The sequence below is a fragment of the Takifugu rubripes genome, chromosome 10 (assembly GCF_901000725.2).
Source record: "Takifugu rubripes chromosome 10, fTakRub1.2, whole genome shotgun sequence".
Taxonomy (NCBI): Eukaryota; Metazoa; Chordata; class Actinopteri; order Tetraodontiformes; family Tetraodontidae; genus Takifugu; species Takifugu rubripes.
The window spans coordinates 4,516,995-4,529,890 of NC_042294.1; the positions used below are offsets into that span (position 1 = coordinate 4,516,995).

The following is a 12,896-nucleotide window of genomic DNA, read 5'->3' on the forward strand; positions in this document are numbered from 1 at the left end:
CACAATGGTGCAGCAGCTAGCCTTGTAGCTTCTGGGCTCATTCTGCTGAACAGAATGGGTTTTCTCTATGTACATGAGTTTCGTCCCACAGGTCAAAAGTATATGCTGGAGATTTTGAGTTGCCCCTTGTTGTGACTGGAGGCTGGAGAGCTGCCCAGGATGTACCACTGCCTCTGACTGGTAACACTAGGGACTCCAGCAACACCCTCATGACCTTCATTAGGAGGGCTGAATTTAATAAAATATGTATTTTTGTTAGGCTCCAGCACAGTAACGAGCCGTAGACATTTATAAATACATACATCTGTAGATGAGCTGTGAAGTTGGTGTTGGTGTTTTTAGCACAACTGAATTTATGATATTGTGCTTTATTTTTTAGAAACATAAGGCAGTGAGGAGGCTACCAAATTGTGAAATTCAGTCCATTATCAATCCATTCATCCATCCATTCATCTATCCGTCCGTCCATCCATCCATCCATCCGTCCGTCCGTTTGTTCGTCTGTCCATCCATCCATCCATCCATAATGTAATAGTAGTGGCAATAGTAGCAGTCATAGTCGTAGTAGTAGTAGTAGTAGTTCAAGTGGTGTTTAAATGCACTTGTACTACCAATACATCCATCCACACACACATGGACACACACACACACACATACACGCACACACTTACCAGTAGCAGTTTCCCCATTATGCTTAGTTGACTGAGGAGAATAGAAAGATTTACAGTCTCAGTTTTTTCCTTTTTTTCTCAACGTTCCGATTGAAAACACGTTTTCAGTTTTATTTTCAAAATTGCTCCCTTTGAGTCACATTTTGATTCACACCAATGTGGAGTTTGTATTTGTGTGATTCCTTGATATTTTCAGTGTTTGCGTGACCGTTTCTAATTTCCCTGATAATACTTATGTGCATTGTTTTGGGGATTGTTGCCTGTCTCTTTTCTATTGCTCTGTCAATGATTTATATTTAATACAGCCTAGTCTATCTGCATTAGTCTGCATTTTGTTGTGTCATCATCAATTTAAGGTAATTTAATATCAGTGAGCTGGACGGCTTTTGTTTTCTTCAGCACCCTGACAAAAATTATCTTTAGAAAGTGAAAGAAAAGCAAATAATATTTTTTTTTGAAAGAGCATGAAAAGAAGTGAGTATTAACTATGGACAGACACACAAAAGTTGTTTTAAATGGTTTTAGGGAGAAGTGGAATTTATTCAAAAGTGTATTCATAAGTGTGTTTATACTGCATTCTCCAATCAGAAATGATTTTCCTCACACCATAGTGTGTGCGTGTGTGTGTGTGTTTTTTGCATCTGTATGCATGTAATTACAGTCTCTGACAGAAAAGTGCTGATTGATGAGAGAAGGTTTGCTTTAACGAGCCTCCAGTGGATTCACCTTGAGAAAAATTTACTTTGTGTCCTCACTATAGATGTTTGCAAGCATTTTACTTGAATATGTTTATGAAAGATTGTTTGCTGTTTAAATAAACCCAAATTACTGGTTGTGGGGACATTAAGAATTTTGGAATTTAGTGCTATGAGTGGCATTCCATTTGGCCTTTGATGTTTATTCCCATTTAAGAATTATTATTAATCATATAACAATTCCTATTCATTATTTTCCCAATGCCAAGGTTTTTACAGAGATGTAGGGGGGAAAATTCAATTATAAAGGTTATAAATGCTAATGTATAATATTTGTGATAATTTTTGGTCTGTTGTTCCCAATTACTGTAAAATCTGTAAAATTTCCAGTATTTTCAGAAGTGGTATAGTATTTAAAGCCAGTTAGATCTGGGATTGGCTCGTTGAACATTGACTAATTTCTTTGGTTTCTGATTTATTTGACGTGAAAGTGAAAATATGGACTTTTACCTAAGTGTAACCATATTTAACCAACACACATAATCATGAGACAGTAATTTTTTGTGACTAAACTAAGTTGACAGATGATGACAAAACATGTTCCAGTGGTCGTCAGTCTGTCAGCAGCTGGGATAGAAGCTGTCTAAAATTAAGCTGTGCTCCTTTTTTTATTTTATTACATGACATTTTAATTCTATTCCATTTTTTTAGTTGCACTTCTTTTAAATTAATTAAGAACCGATCTTGGGGCTAAATATTAACGCTTGAGGCCAATTATGCTGTAAAAAAAAAAAAAAAAAAAAAAAAAAAACCTCTTTAGCCTCTAGATGTCCCCATAACATATTCACTCTTCTCGACCCTCCTGAGTGGCCGCTCCTTTCGCTCTCCTTGATTCTTTCCGGTTCCGAAGGCGGAAGGTCCTCAATTCGGTAAGTTTTGAATGTTTTCAAAACGTAAGTTTTTCTAATTTGTAAAAAGACAACCAGTCCGACATGTTGCGTGTGGATGTGTTACTGTCGTACCTAGAGCCGGCAGTGGTCTGCTTTACTGGACCGCAGTACCGGGAACAGTTATCGGGAACATCGTCGGTGTCCGTTTCCGAAATATGGTGAACGCTTTAAATTAAGCATCGTTAGTGTCGTTATGGTAACCGGGTCAGCCTGTACCTGGACATTAAAGGTTGTGTAGCGTGTTGGGGAGGGTCAATGTAAGGATTTCCCAGCATGCTTTGTAACAGTGTGTCTGTAAATTCAAGTTAGTGTTTTTTTATCCGTTATAAATGTTATTTGTTGCAGTTTGGCAACTCTCTGTGTTACTGGCTTATTGATTAAGTTATAATTACTGATCTATTTAACTACTGTTTGAAGTTACCTTGACACCATAAGCGAGGTTGTGTGTGTGATTAGAGACCTCACTTCGTTCATATCATTTCTGTTGTAAGCATAACAAAGTGGCACTTCCTGGAGATGAACAGCATATGAAGTAACGGAACTGCATAATAAAATGGCAGCATTTTCCGGTTGAGGTCTTCCATAATCTAGAATCCTAGATTGCCACAGTTAGTTTCAGTCCAGATTAAACACGTGTAGCATCATTAAAAATATATGTAAGAAAGGTCTTGAAGTTTTATCAGATTTTAAAATATCCCAAATTATTTGTTAAAAAAACCCCAATTTATTAAGCAGTGATTTAGCACACAATATATTTTTGCACAATAATCTCCACACGTCAACGTGTGAAACATTTAGATGAACCTCAGAAGAGAAAAGAATGTGTCATTAATGCTTTGGGCATCCAGTTTATTTCATGTGGTTGTTATTAATAATTTACTCTTGCCCTTCATTATACTTTAACGTTTCTTAACCATTCATCCATTTGACCCATATATCTCTGTTTGTGTAAGTTTACAAGAACTGTTTCTATTATTAAATAATCTGTATGAACATGAAATAACACAAAATAGCCCATCGTGTTACAAAAATATGCCTACATTGTTAATTTTCAAATGATTTGCTCATTTTCATGGTATATATTTTTATATCACATTTGAATGATTTTACAGGTTTCTTTTATCTTTAGATACTCCTTTAATTCCCCAATACGTAGATGTGTCTGTAAATCTTTTGTGTTTTGTAATGCATAAAAGCCTACTTCCATATGCAGATAATTATTTACCAAAAAGAAAACTACAATATTCAAAGTAACAAAATTACTCATTTTTTTTAAGCCTCTTTTCTGCTACTTTACCACTTGATACTACTACTGTGGTGTCATGGGTTAACAGTAGTAATAGTTTTTCTTTAACACATCGAATACCCGTTTCCCCACAGTGGCTGAACTGATTAAGAGCAGATTTCTGGTGGACCATTGTCATGGATGAAGAGTTGACCCCTCTGGACTGTCTGATGCCCTCAGGTACCTGCTTATTCATTTCATTTTCTTTACACATATGCAATCTTTCATACAGTGAAAGCTTATACTCCCAACTGAAACAGAGAGGTGTGCGTTTAATCAAAACACGCACTTCCTTACGTCCCTGTCTTCCTTTTTCTCTGTGTCTCTCCACTCTCTGACACACAAATATCCTTAGAGAGCTGAAACTGAAAAGCTAACCACGGGCACTTCCATGTATCTATGTATGAAATATGCTTCTGTGCCTTTTTTGTTAAATACCAACCATAATTAATCCTAATGGAGATATGGCTTGATATATGTTGTATTTTCTTGTATATTTACAATGTGCAGTGGGGGGATAATAGTATTTGAAAAAGTTTTTGATTATCCCTTTTAAGCCCATTTCTTATTTTCAATGATTTCCTCTTTTCACTCATCCAAACAGGGACGCTAGAAAACCTGCCTCAATCTGACATTTGGCTTGAAAATCTTTCTATTTCCCCAAAGGCTTTCCATTCTGGTTGATGTCCTCAACAGTGTGATGTGTAAATTTGTTATAGCTGCCTGTGGCCACTCAGGTCGAGGTTTATGTGCCCTCCCTGGTGGCGTGTTAATGTGGGGAGGACATTTTGTCCCATGTCCTTACCTCCTTCTCTGGGCTCCGTTCTATTTTTACCCTGTAAGGTCAGCAAAACAGAAAAATCAATGAATCCAAATTAAATGTTGGATTTTGACACGGCCTAGACTAAAATGTGTTGAAAGTGATTTTGAGGTGTATTTACACTTTCAAGAATCCAGCAATTGTCTTGCATCATTTTGCTAGAAATTGACTGGAAACAATTGATTTTTGCCACCGCGTGACCTTGTAAAACACGGGTGTGCATGATTGCGTTGCTTACGTTGAGGTAGTTTTCATTTCGCTTTGCGGTCCTTGCGGCTCTTCTCCAATGAAGCATCAGCCTGCTTGTTAAACTCAAATAGCTGCATTTGTGCCCATGTACCGTGCTGGGCGTACTGTATGCTTGGCGGCCACTTGACATTTCTCAGTGCGTGTGCATGATTTGCGTGGAAACGGAAGCTCGGTAACGGTGCTGATTTCCTATGCTCGTATGGGCCCCAAAAATCAATAGTGCACAAAGGCCAACATCCGTCAAGAGACACTCACTGATCAGATGCTATCAGCAGTTTTGAAGTTGCTGTAGGAGCAAATGTTTGCTTAGATATGTTTTGTGTGCTCAACTCTGCCGTCTTCTCCCTGGAAAAATCTGAGATTTATTCTCCAGATTTCTCTAAGTTTACAAATAATAATAGTTCCCAAGCAGGGCAGATCGCAGGGCGCAGCTCCTCCCATACATACAATTTTGCGATAAATCTGTCACTTGCTATCAAAGCTACAGTGAGACACTCGGATATATTTGCAGTTTATTTCTACGGCTTCTTTAATTTAATCTCTTGCAGAAAATGTGCACACTGTGAATACAAAACAGGCTGGAAGGTCTGCATTTTAACATCTCCAGTGTGCAAGACTGGCTTTCTAAATTTCTCTAGTTGAATTAGAAATGTCTATTTTTGGAATATCAATGAGCGGGCTTATGTCTCTGTGCCTCTGTATGTGTGCCTTGGTGGTATTTATGCTGTCTGACTCTTAAAAAAAATCTCAAGGTGACATTTCTTTGAGGGGGGGCAGAAAAGACCATGCTCCTCCCCTTGTTTGTGTAAAAAGTGGTGAGTATTTGTACTCCTGGGGGGGGGGGGGGGGGTTGTTATGTGGTAAGTCACAGTTGGCTGAGTTCTTCTTTCGCTCTCGCTCCATCTACGGCCAATTAAGTGACGAGACTGACAAATCCTCCGCCCATTCTCCGTGCTCCTCCTCACCTATTCTTTCTCTTGTCCTCCTTTCTTATCTCCCTTCTTTGGTGTTTTTCTGCTTTTATTTTATTTTTTTTAAACGATACACTGCTGGAGTTGACTGTTCTTTTTTTGGAATTGACCTTCCATTAATGTGTAATTTAAACATCAAATGCTGACACCAAATCCAAATAGCATTTTTCACCCCTTTCTCATTTTTTTTCATCAGCCATGCCAAAGTGTGCCATTTTCATTTCACAAAAGAAATCACTTTTTAACCTTTTATCCATCCCTCTCTTCTTGCCTGCTGTTTGTTCCTGGTGCCCATACTCACGTCTAGGGTTTTTTTAGAGTTTCAATCAACCTAATGTGTGTGTCTTTGGCCTGTGCCCTTGGAGAAAACCCACTCCATGCACCATGAGAACATGCCAACTCCGAAAGAAAAACCAGAGCCCAGAATAAACCTCTTGACAGCTAAATGAGCACATAATGGTGTTCTGTAAAGGGGAGGGAGGTTATGCTTCACCATTTTGGGCCATTAAAGTTTCTTAGCAGCACTGTTTTTTTCATTTATCTGCATATGCAATGTATTCCTTTTCATCTCCTACTGATTGTATTCTAAAGTGTTAGTCATGGGATCTACATTAGCAGCAGAACATATGCAAAGATAAAAGCACAGTAAATGGGGATCTGAGGGAGGAAAATGGATTTTTGAGTTGGTGCTTCACAATCATTTAGGAAAAAAGAAATAATCAGAGTTTGGGTGGCAAATGCAGTTGTACTTGAAACTTTTGAAAATAAAGTCCAGTTACAGTCTTGGGTCCTTACTGAACTTAGCAAAAATTTGCAAAAAGGCAGTTAACAGATTTGTGCTATTTTATAACTTTGATAATACCCCTTTACTGTATTATGGGATTTAATGATCTTATTAAATGAAATTAATTGTTGCCCCCTGTACCTTTTATAATTGTCTGATAACTGTCCTTCCACTGTGTTTGTAAAGGGACAAACAAGATCTGTCTGATCATTCTGAACCAACCACTGGACAAGAACTACCTCAACATCCTCTGGCGTAAAGGTGAAGTATATCTCACACAAGCCTACCAAAGTTATCCTCTCAGTGGTTCGCACTCAGCTCATACTGAAGGTTCCCCTTTTGTCTCTTTCTTATCCATCTCTTTAGCTTCTTTTAGTGCTCTTTAAAAAAATAAAAAAAATAATTAATGTCATACAAACTGCTCTCCTCTTTCTTCTGGCACACATTTTCCTTGAGATGAAGTTTAATGAGGTTAAAGTTGACATCATTTTTATGCCTCCAGACAAAAAAAATAGGTGCAGCTACTGACACTGACACTTTTGAGCTGTCCATGGGTCGGTTTGTACATATAAAATAAATGTAATTGCAGTTTTCAGGACATAATTAAGGACATTTATTTAAATTTGGTACAAATGCTGACAGGGAAAGGTAGAATGTGGATTTGCAAAGGTCAAAGCCACCAAACAGTCTTATATAATCTTGCTACCTAATATATTTTTATTATAGATTAAATTATATTATAAAAAACGATTATATCATTTACATTGCATCATTCATAATCATATTAAAATGCAGAGTTCACAGATGTCTTGATTACGCGGACGTAGTGGTTTCCAGTAGAGCCCAGTAAAATTTAAATGATAGTTCAGATAACTTTCACTAAGCTTGAAATTATGATACCAGGGAAAAATTGGCATGTGATTATATTCCGATGACTCGTAATAAAGTGAAGATAACACCCAGTGTAGTGATGCAGCAAAAGTGCTTTAGATGAGTTGCATAATAAAACTGATAATAGAAGGAATAGTGCTTTTTCACCTTTACAATGCCAACTTGCAGGTTACAGTGTTCACCATAGTTTGGAACAGATAAAAGCTATTCTTGCCCAGTCTCGACAGACAGGAATTCCAAGGATTAAAATGGATCCTTCATACCAACTTAAATTTTCTAACAGAAAAAGACAAATTCAAAATGGTATTTGGTGGAGAGTAGAAAACAAAGCCTGCGAAGCAAAGTTGAGCTCCAGATTCCAGAGTTGTTTCTTATGAGATATGCTGATGCATTGTGGTTGTGCCTCTTGGCTGTGATGCATATGCAAAGAGCTTTTAAACCTGACTGTCTTTTCAGTCAGTATCAAACAATAATTCAATTTAAAAAACACAGTATTTTACATGGCAATTCTCTCAGCTGATGCCCCATCAGATGCTGTATACTGGCTCAAGACAGCATTTTTGTAGTCTATTAAATAATTAATGTACTTAGAAACAGTGTTACAGTCAAAGGCCAGCTCAAAGAAGAAATGTTTGAGTAGCGTTGTTGTTACAGAAAGAAGTTACGCTTCCATGTTGCCAAGGTAGACGTACTCTAAAGCCTCTAGTGCTGAATTGTCGGATGATACAAAGAGCTGACATACACAAAAGAATCATTTTGTGCTGAACTTGTCTGGTTTTGGGGTGAAAGGCAAACTGCAGATTGTGTCCCTGGGTATGTTTTCACTGTGAGGCTGTGGCCAACATCAACGCTCTTGTCTGCCTCAAAGTTCAAGGTTGTAGCATTCAGAGAGAAGTCTCCATCACTTTTATGAATACAGTCCTTTTTTTATTTCTTATATGTAATTTTATTTCTTACATGTAATTTTTTTCTTATATGTATTTTAAACTATTGACATACTGATAAATGTAACTAATGTTCAGTGATGTAAATGATTGTAGTTGTTGTAATTGAAATCCGTGCTGTGACAGAATCAGTCAATTATAACTTAAAACATGCATGATGTAACACAAGGTCATCCCGATCAAAACAGGACCAAAAACTTGCATGAAATGCAGCTGCTGTGAGATGAGCAGACCAGTTGGTCCGGCACAACAAGTTTTGCAACTAGGAATTAAGGTGGTTTCACACCATTCTTGAATGGTTTTTCACACAATGTCAGATCTGAGATATGCCCCTGTATGATGCCAAAATGATTCTAACAAATTACCATTCCTGACTGGATATTTTGTGTACTTTTAATGATGTTTTGGGTGAATAACTGATCTTTGATTGTATTATGTTGGAGGCGAGCTTTACTCCCTAGATAGTTGTTTGCCTGGAGGCCGCCTATCGAGGTCCCCGTCCTTACAGAGACATCTGCCCCTTTGTGCACTTGTGGACTCTCAGGTCCTCTGATGTGCTGCCCCCTGGGCCCCCTTCTCTACCTGAGGCTGAGGTAGAGCAGCTGGGAGCAAAGGCGGGTTGAATGTGAGAAGAGAGCAGTGCTGATCAAAGGGGATCTCGTTTACAGGTGCACAGAGCGATGCTGTGAAATTGGATCAGGCTGCTTATCTCACTTAGACACCATTTCCCTCATCAAGTGTGTTAGTCTTCCACCTGCTCATCTAGTAAGTCTGCCCCTCAATCATTCACTTACAGATCTCTCTCTTACAAGGAAGCAGATCAATAATGTAATCAGTGAAGGTTTGCTTGATGAGACAACAACAGGGTTTGTTTCATCTGTCATGGTGTTAAGCAGCTAGCTACAGAGATGCAGAGTTTTGTGAACACTGCATGGTATACAATTATCAGGTTTCTTGATTCAGATCGGGGTAGTGGGAAAATGTGCTCGTGCAAACCTCCAGCACTTCTGCATTTTAGTTCAGACCTATTGGCAAGGATCAATTATAGTGTTCAAAAAGGTAAAAAGTTCATGTTTTTAAATCTGTCAGTGAGGGGAAAAGAGAAGATGCGGTGGCATTGGATGATCCAGAATATCAAAAGAGAAGGACAGGGCATTGGTAGAAACGCGGTGGAGCTGGAGAGAAAGAAAATGAGACCTTTGTGCTGGAAATCAATTCAATTTGAAGGAAGATATCAAAGGTGGCTGTGCAGACACGGTGGCAGATTGTGACTGATAGCAAGCGAGGGTAGGAGGACATCCACATAAGGATAATAGTCATTTTAAAACTCTGTGACTGTGTGCCCCAACCTGACTGGCATCCCACCACTAACCTCATCAATAATTGCCCACTATGGACTTTAGCCCAGAGCTACATGTGCAAGCATGGAGTTTTAAGCATGAAAATGAACATGTACTCTTCCTGCCAGAACATCACCAGTGAAATGGACGATTAAAAAGGTGAAGGCTGAAATGACAGGTTCATTATTGTGGGAAGGTGTATTATCTCCCAAGCAGCGTGCCGATCGCACAGCACGGAGTGACAGGGAAGAGCAGGTATTGAAGCCTGCAGGGAGGGATTATTATGGCTGGATAATTTACAAGGTCATGTTCTCTGACTGCTTCTACTGCCCCCATAAAACTCTCATCACATCACTGTCAACCGTCCATTTCTGAACGTGAAGGAACTGCAGTGAGGAGCAGAAATCAACACTTGAGTGTGTGTGTGTGTGTGTGTGTGTGTGTTAAAGGGTGTTGTTGCTATGGAGAAGCTTTAGAAATCTATATGTCACTTATTGAGTTGAAGATGCCTATAGAACTTAACTTGGAGGGCTTCACTTTTTACTTTTTTTGTTTGTTTTAACGTAAAGCAAAATGAGCTGAGTGAATGACTGACAGCAATAAATTCGGTTAGAACCTGACCCTCAAACACTCAACTATGTGTTGTGAGTGTAGAGGCCTGTACAAGTAAATGACTGACAGCTGGAGTTTTCCTCCTTCTCTGAGACCTTATCTTAAAATCTTCTCAGCCCTTGAACTCTGTCAGAGATAATGAGCCGTACGTTCCAGTCGTTCCTTAACAGGAAACAATGATAACAGTTGGTGGAGGTTATGAATAAAAGAGCAACCTCGAGTTTCTTATTACGTCTGCATAAACACTTTTGGATTCTGTCTGCTGAAGAACGACCTGTTCAATTGTGGCAAAGACAAATCTTCATTTATCTGTATCTACCAGCAACATTTTATTGTGAGTGTCTTTTCTTGTGTTTGGGTATCATGGAGGGATAAGACGTGTTAAAATGAACTTTTGACATCAAACAGCTTTGGAGGTGCTCTGGTTGAGAGGTGGGGGACACCCTAGGCTATATATACATATAGAAGAAACAACCATTCAGAGCTAGCGTTGGCGAACATCCTGATATCCAAATGCATTTCCTTGGACTGTGGGAGGACCTGAAAAGAGTCCACTCAGACAACAAAACATGCAAACTTTGGGGGTTCCATACTGGAGCCTTATTACTGTGAAGCAACAATTACTAATATACAAAATATAAAGAATATATTACTTTTTAAAATGATAAACATTTTAATTATCATTGGTACCTTTGCAAGATTGGCAAAGCTATAGATATGCCAGACTGTATTGGTATCGGTGTAATAACCACTTTAACCTTGACCTTTGATCTTTAAATGCAATCACTTCATCCTTAAGGGTGTGCTTCATGTATCTAATTTAAAATAATCCCCTTAAAGACACACTGTGGCCACCATCAACGCCAAAGGCTACAGTGATTTTTTTTTTTTACATTAGTTTTATGGATATTTCATAGTTAATTCTGGTAGCATTTGTAACATGTTCCAAGAAAATTGCCCCAAATGGCCTCGAGATGCTAAAATTAGACTCTATTTGTGATTTACTCCTGCTCAATCTACAATCTTTTCCAGATTGTGATGTTAAAAAAGCCACATGTTCACATGCACGCATGCAGTGGATGACAGACCTTGGATCAGAAAACACTGGACTCATGACCACTCACTCCTTTTTTGAAGACTTCGGACATTTTTAAGCAAAGTAGTACAAAAACTTCACATTATTCTTTGAAGTTCTTGTCTTGTTTGCATTGTAGCAGTTTGAAACAGGAAAAACAGACAGTGTGAAACTGGAGATGGAAAAGAATGTGCTCAGAAATACATGCATTAGCAAATACTTTGCATCTGATTAAGTGAACCTTGAGTCTTATTTCAAAGAAAGCAAATAGCTCCATTTTATGATCTTGAAATCAGAAAAGAAAGTTAGTCTTGTGTCATTTTCAAAGGGTTATTGTGATATTTTTATTATATTTTCTCTGGCAGTCGGTTTGTTTGTCTAAAATTATGAATTTGGACAATTCCTCAATTCATCATTTAGAAGCGATGTAAATGCATTTCTTAATCCACAGTGCTGTGTTCACACATGCTGTTTTGTAGGACCATCTGACAGACGTAAAGATAAAAAGATTCACTGAGATTATGCCGCATGTCTCTTAAGATAAGTCAGAAGAAGAATCTTGGCACAGTAGAAGAAATTTTGAAAAGTGCACTTGGGCAAACACAAAACACATGCACATATTCACTGCAAACAGCACACTCAACCTTATTAGACATTCCTTTTTGCACTTGTGAATGACAGGTCACGTTTAATTATTCATCACTGCAGTATTGCATTCAGTGTCAAATAATACATTCTGCTCTCGCAAAGGAAAGGCTTCCTGGATGTAAAAACAGAATTTTGAATGACATCAGGTTCTGAATGCACCCTTTAGTCTTGGCACCTATCACTGAAGTGGTGCACTTAAGTAACTCTGCGTTTGTTGAAGATAGAAAAGTAACTTTTGGTGATTACTACTCACATGTAGTTGCACCAGTAATGAAAACCTTCACTGTGTTTGTCTCTCTGCAGCCATTTTGAAGGCATGTGCTGATGGAGCTGCCAATCATCTTTACAGCATAACTGCTGGAGACAGAGACAGGTCAGTCTGTGACAGCTAATGTGGCCCACTTATCCTCCAGTTCCATGTTGTGTATTTTCTACAGAAGCACCACTGTATTGTCAGTGTCTGAGGGAAAAATGAAATTTTATGAATAAGCTTTCTCGTCTGTGCGCTTCCTGCTGTGTGTTTTCAATGTGTGTGTCAAATGGACCTGTGCTATAAGGATCTGGCTTCGGTGCATCCCTGAAGTGTCAAAGCTTTCACATTCGCACCCAGAGCGTGAGCAAGTTGTGTTAGGTTGTGAATGTGACGCGTGAATGTCCGTGTCTCACTGTTGCCATCACAGCTGTCCAACGTTGTAGATATCTCAAGGGTGAACATTCATTTTGAGAGCCATTTACCCTTTCTTACCATGAAAATAGATACTACTTCTTCTCCTCCTTTTTTTTTCTTCTTCTTCCTCCTCTTCTTCTTCCTCTCCCTCCTCCACTTCTTGTTTTTGCTCTGATTCCTTGTCTTATTTCAGTGTTTTTTTTGTTTTTTTTACCATTGGCTTAACCTTCGTCTAGTATTATTATAATAATAGTATATTTTTCTAATAATTTTTACATGCACATGTTTTGTACA

The 12,896-nt window shown here is 38.4% G+C and overlaps 1 protein-coding gene across 3 annotated transcripts in view; it reads left to right on the plus strand.

Annotated features, from left to right (window-relative positions):
* The first annotated feature begins 2,179 nt into the window (after positions 1-2,179).
* The window catches only part of tpk1 (thiamin pyrophosphokinase 1), a 41,863-nt gene continuing 31,146 nt past the window's right edge, over positions 2,180-12,896 (plus strand). The window contains exons 1-5 of one of the 3 annotated variants that reach the window (XM_011607833.2): positions 2,194-2,295; positions 2,393-2,474; positions 3,697-3,781; positions 6,612-6,686; positions 12,239-12,308. In XM_011607833.2, coding sequence (XP_011606135.1) covers positions 3,739-3,781; positions 6,612-6,686; positions 12,239-12,308 — 188 coding nt within the window. In that variant the 5' untranslated portion in view covers positions 2,194-2,295; positions 2,393-2,474; positions 3,697-3,738. The other 2 variants (XM_003967896.3, XM_029842687.1) reach the window with 2 other exon arrangements.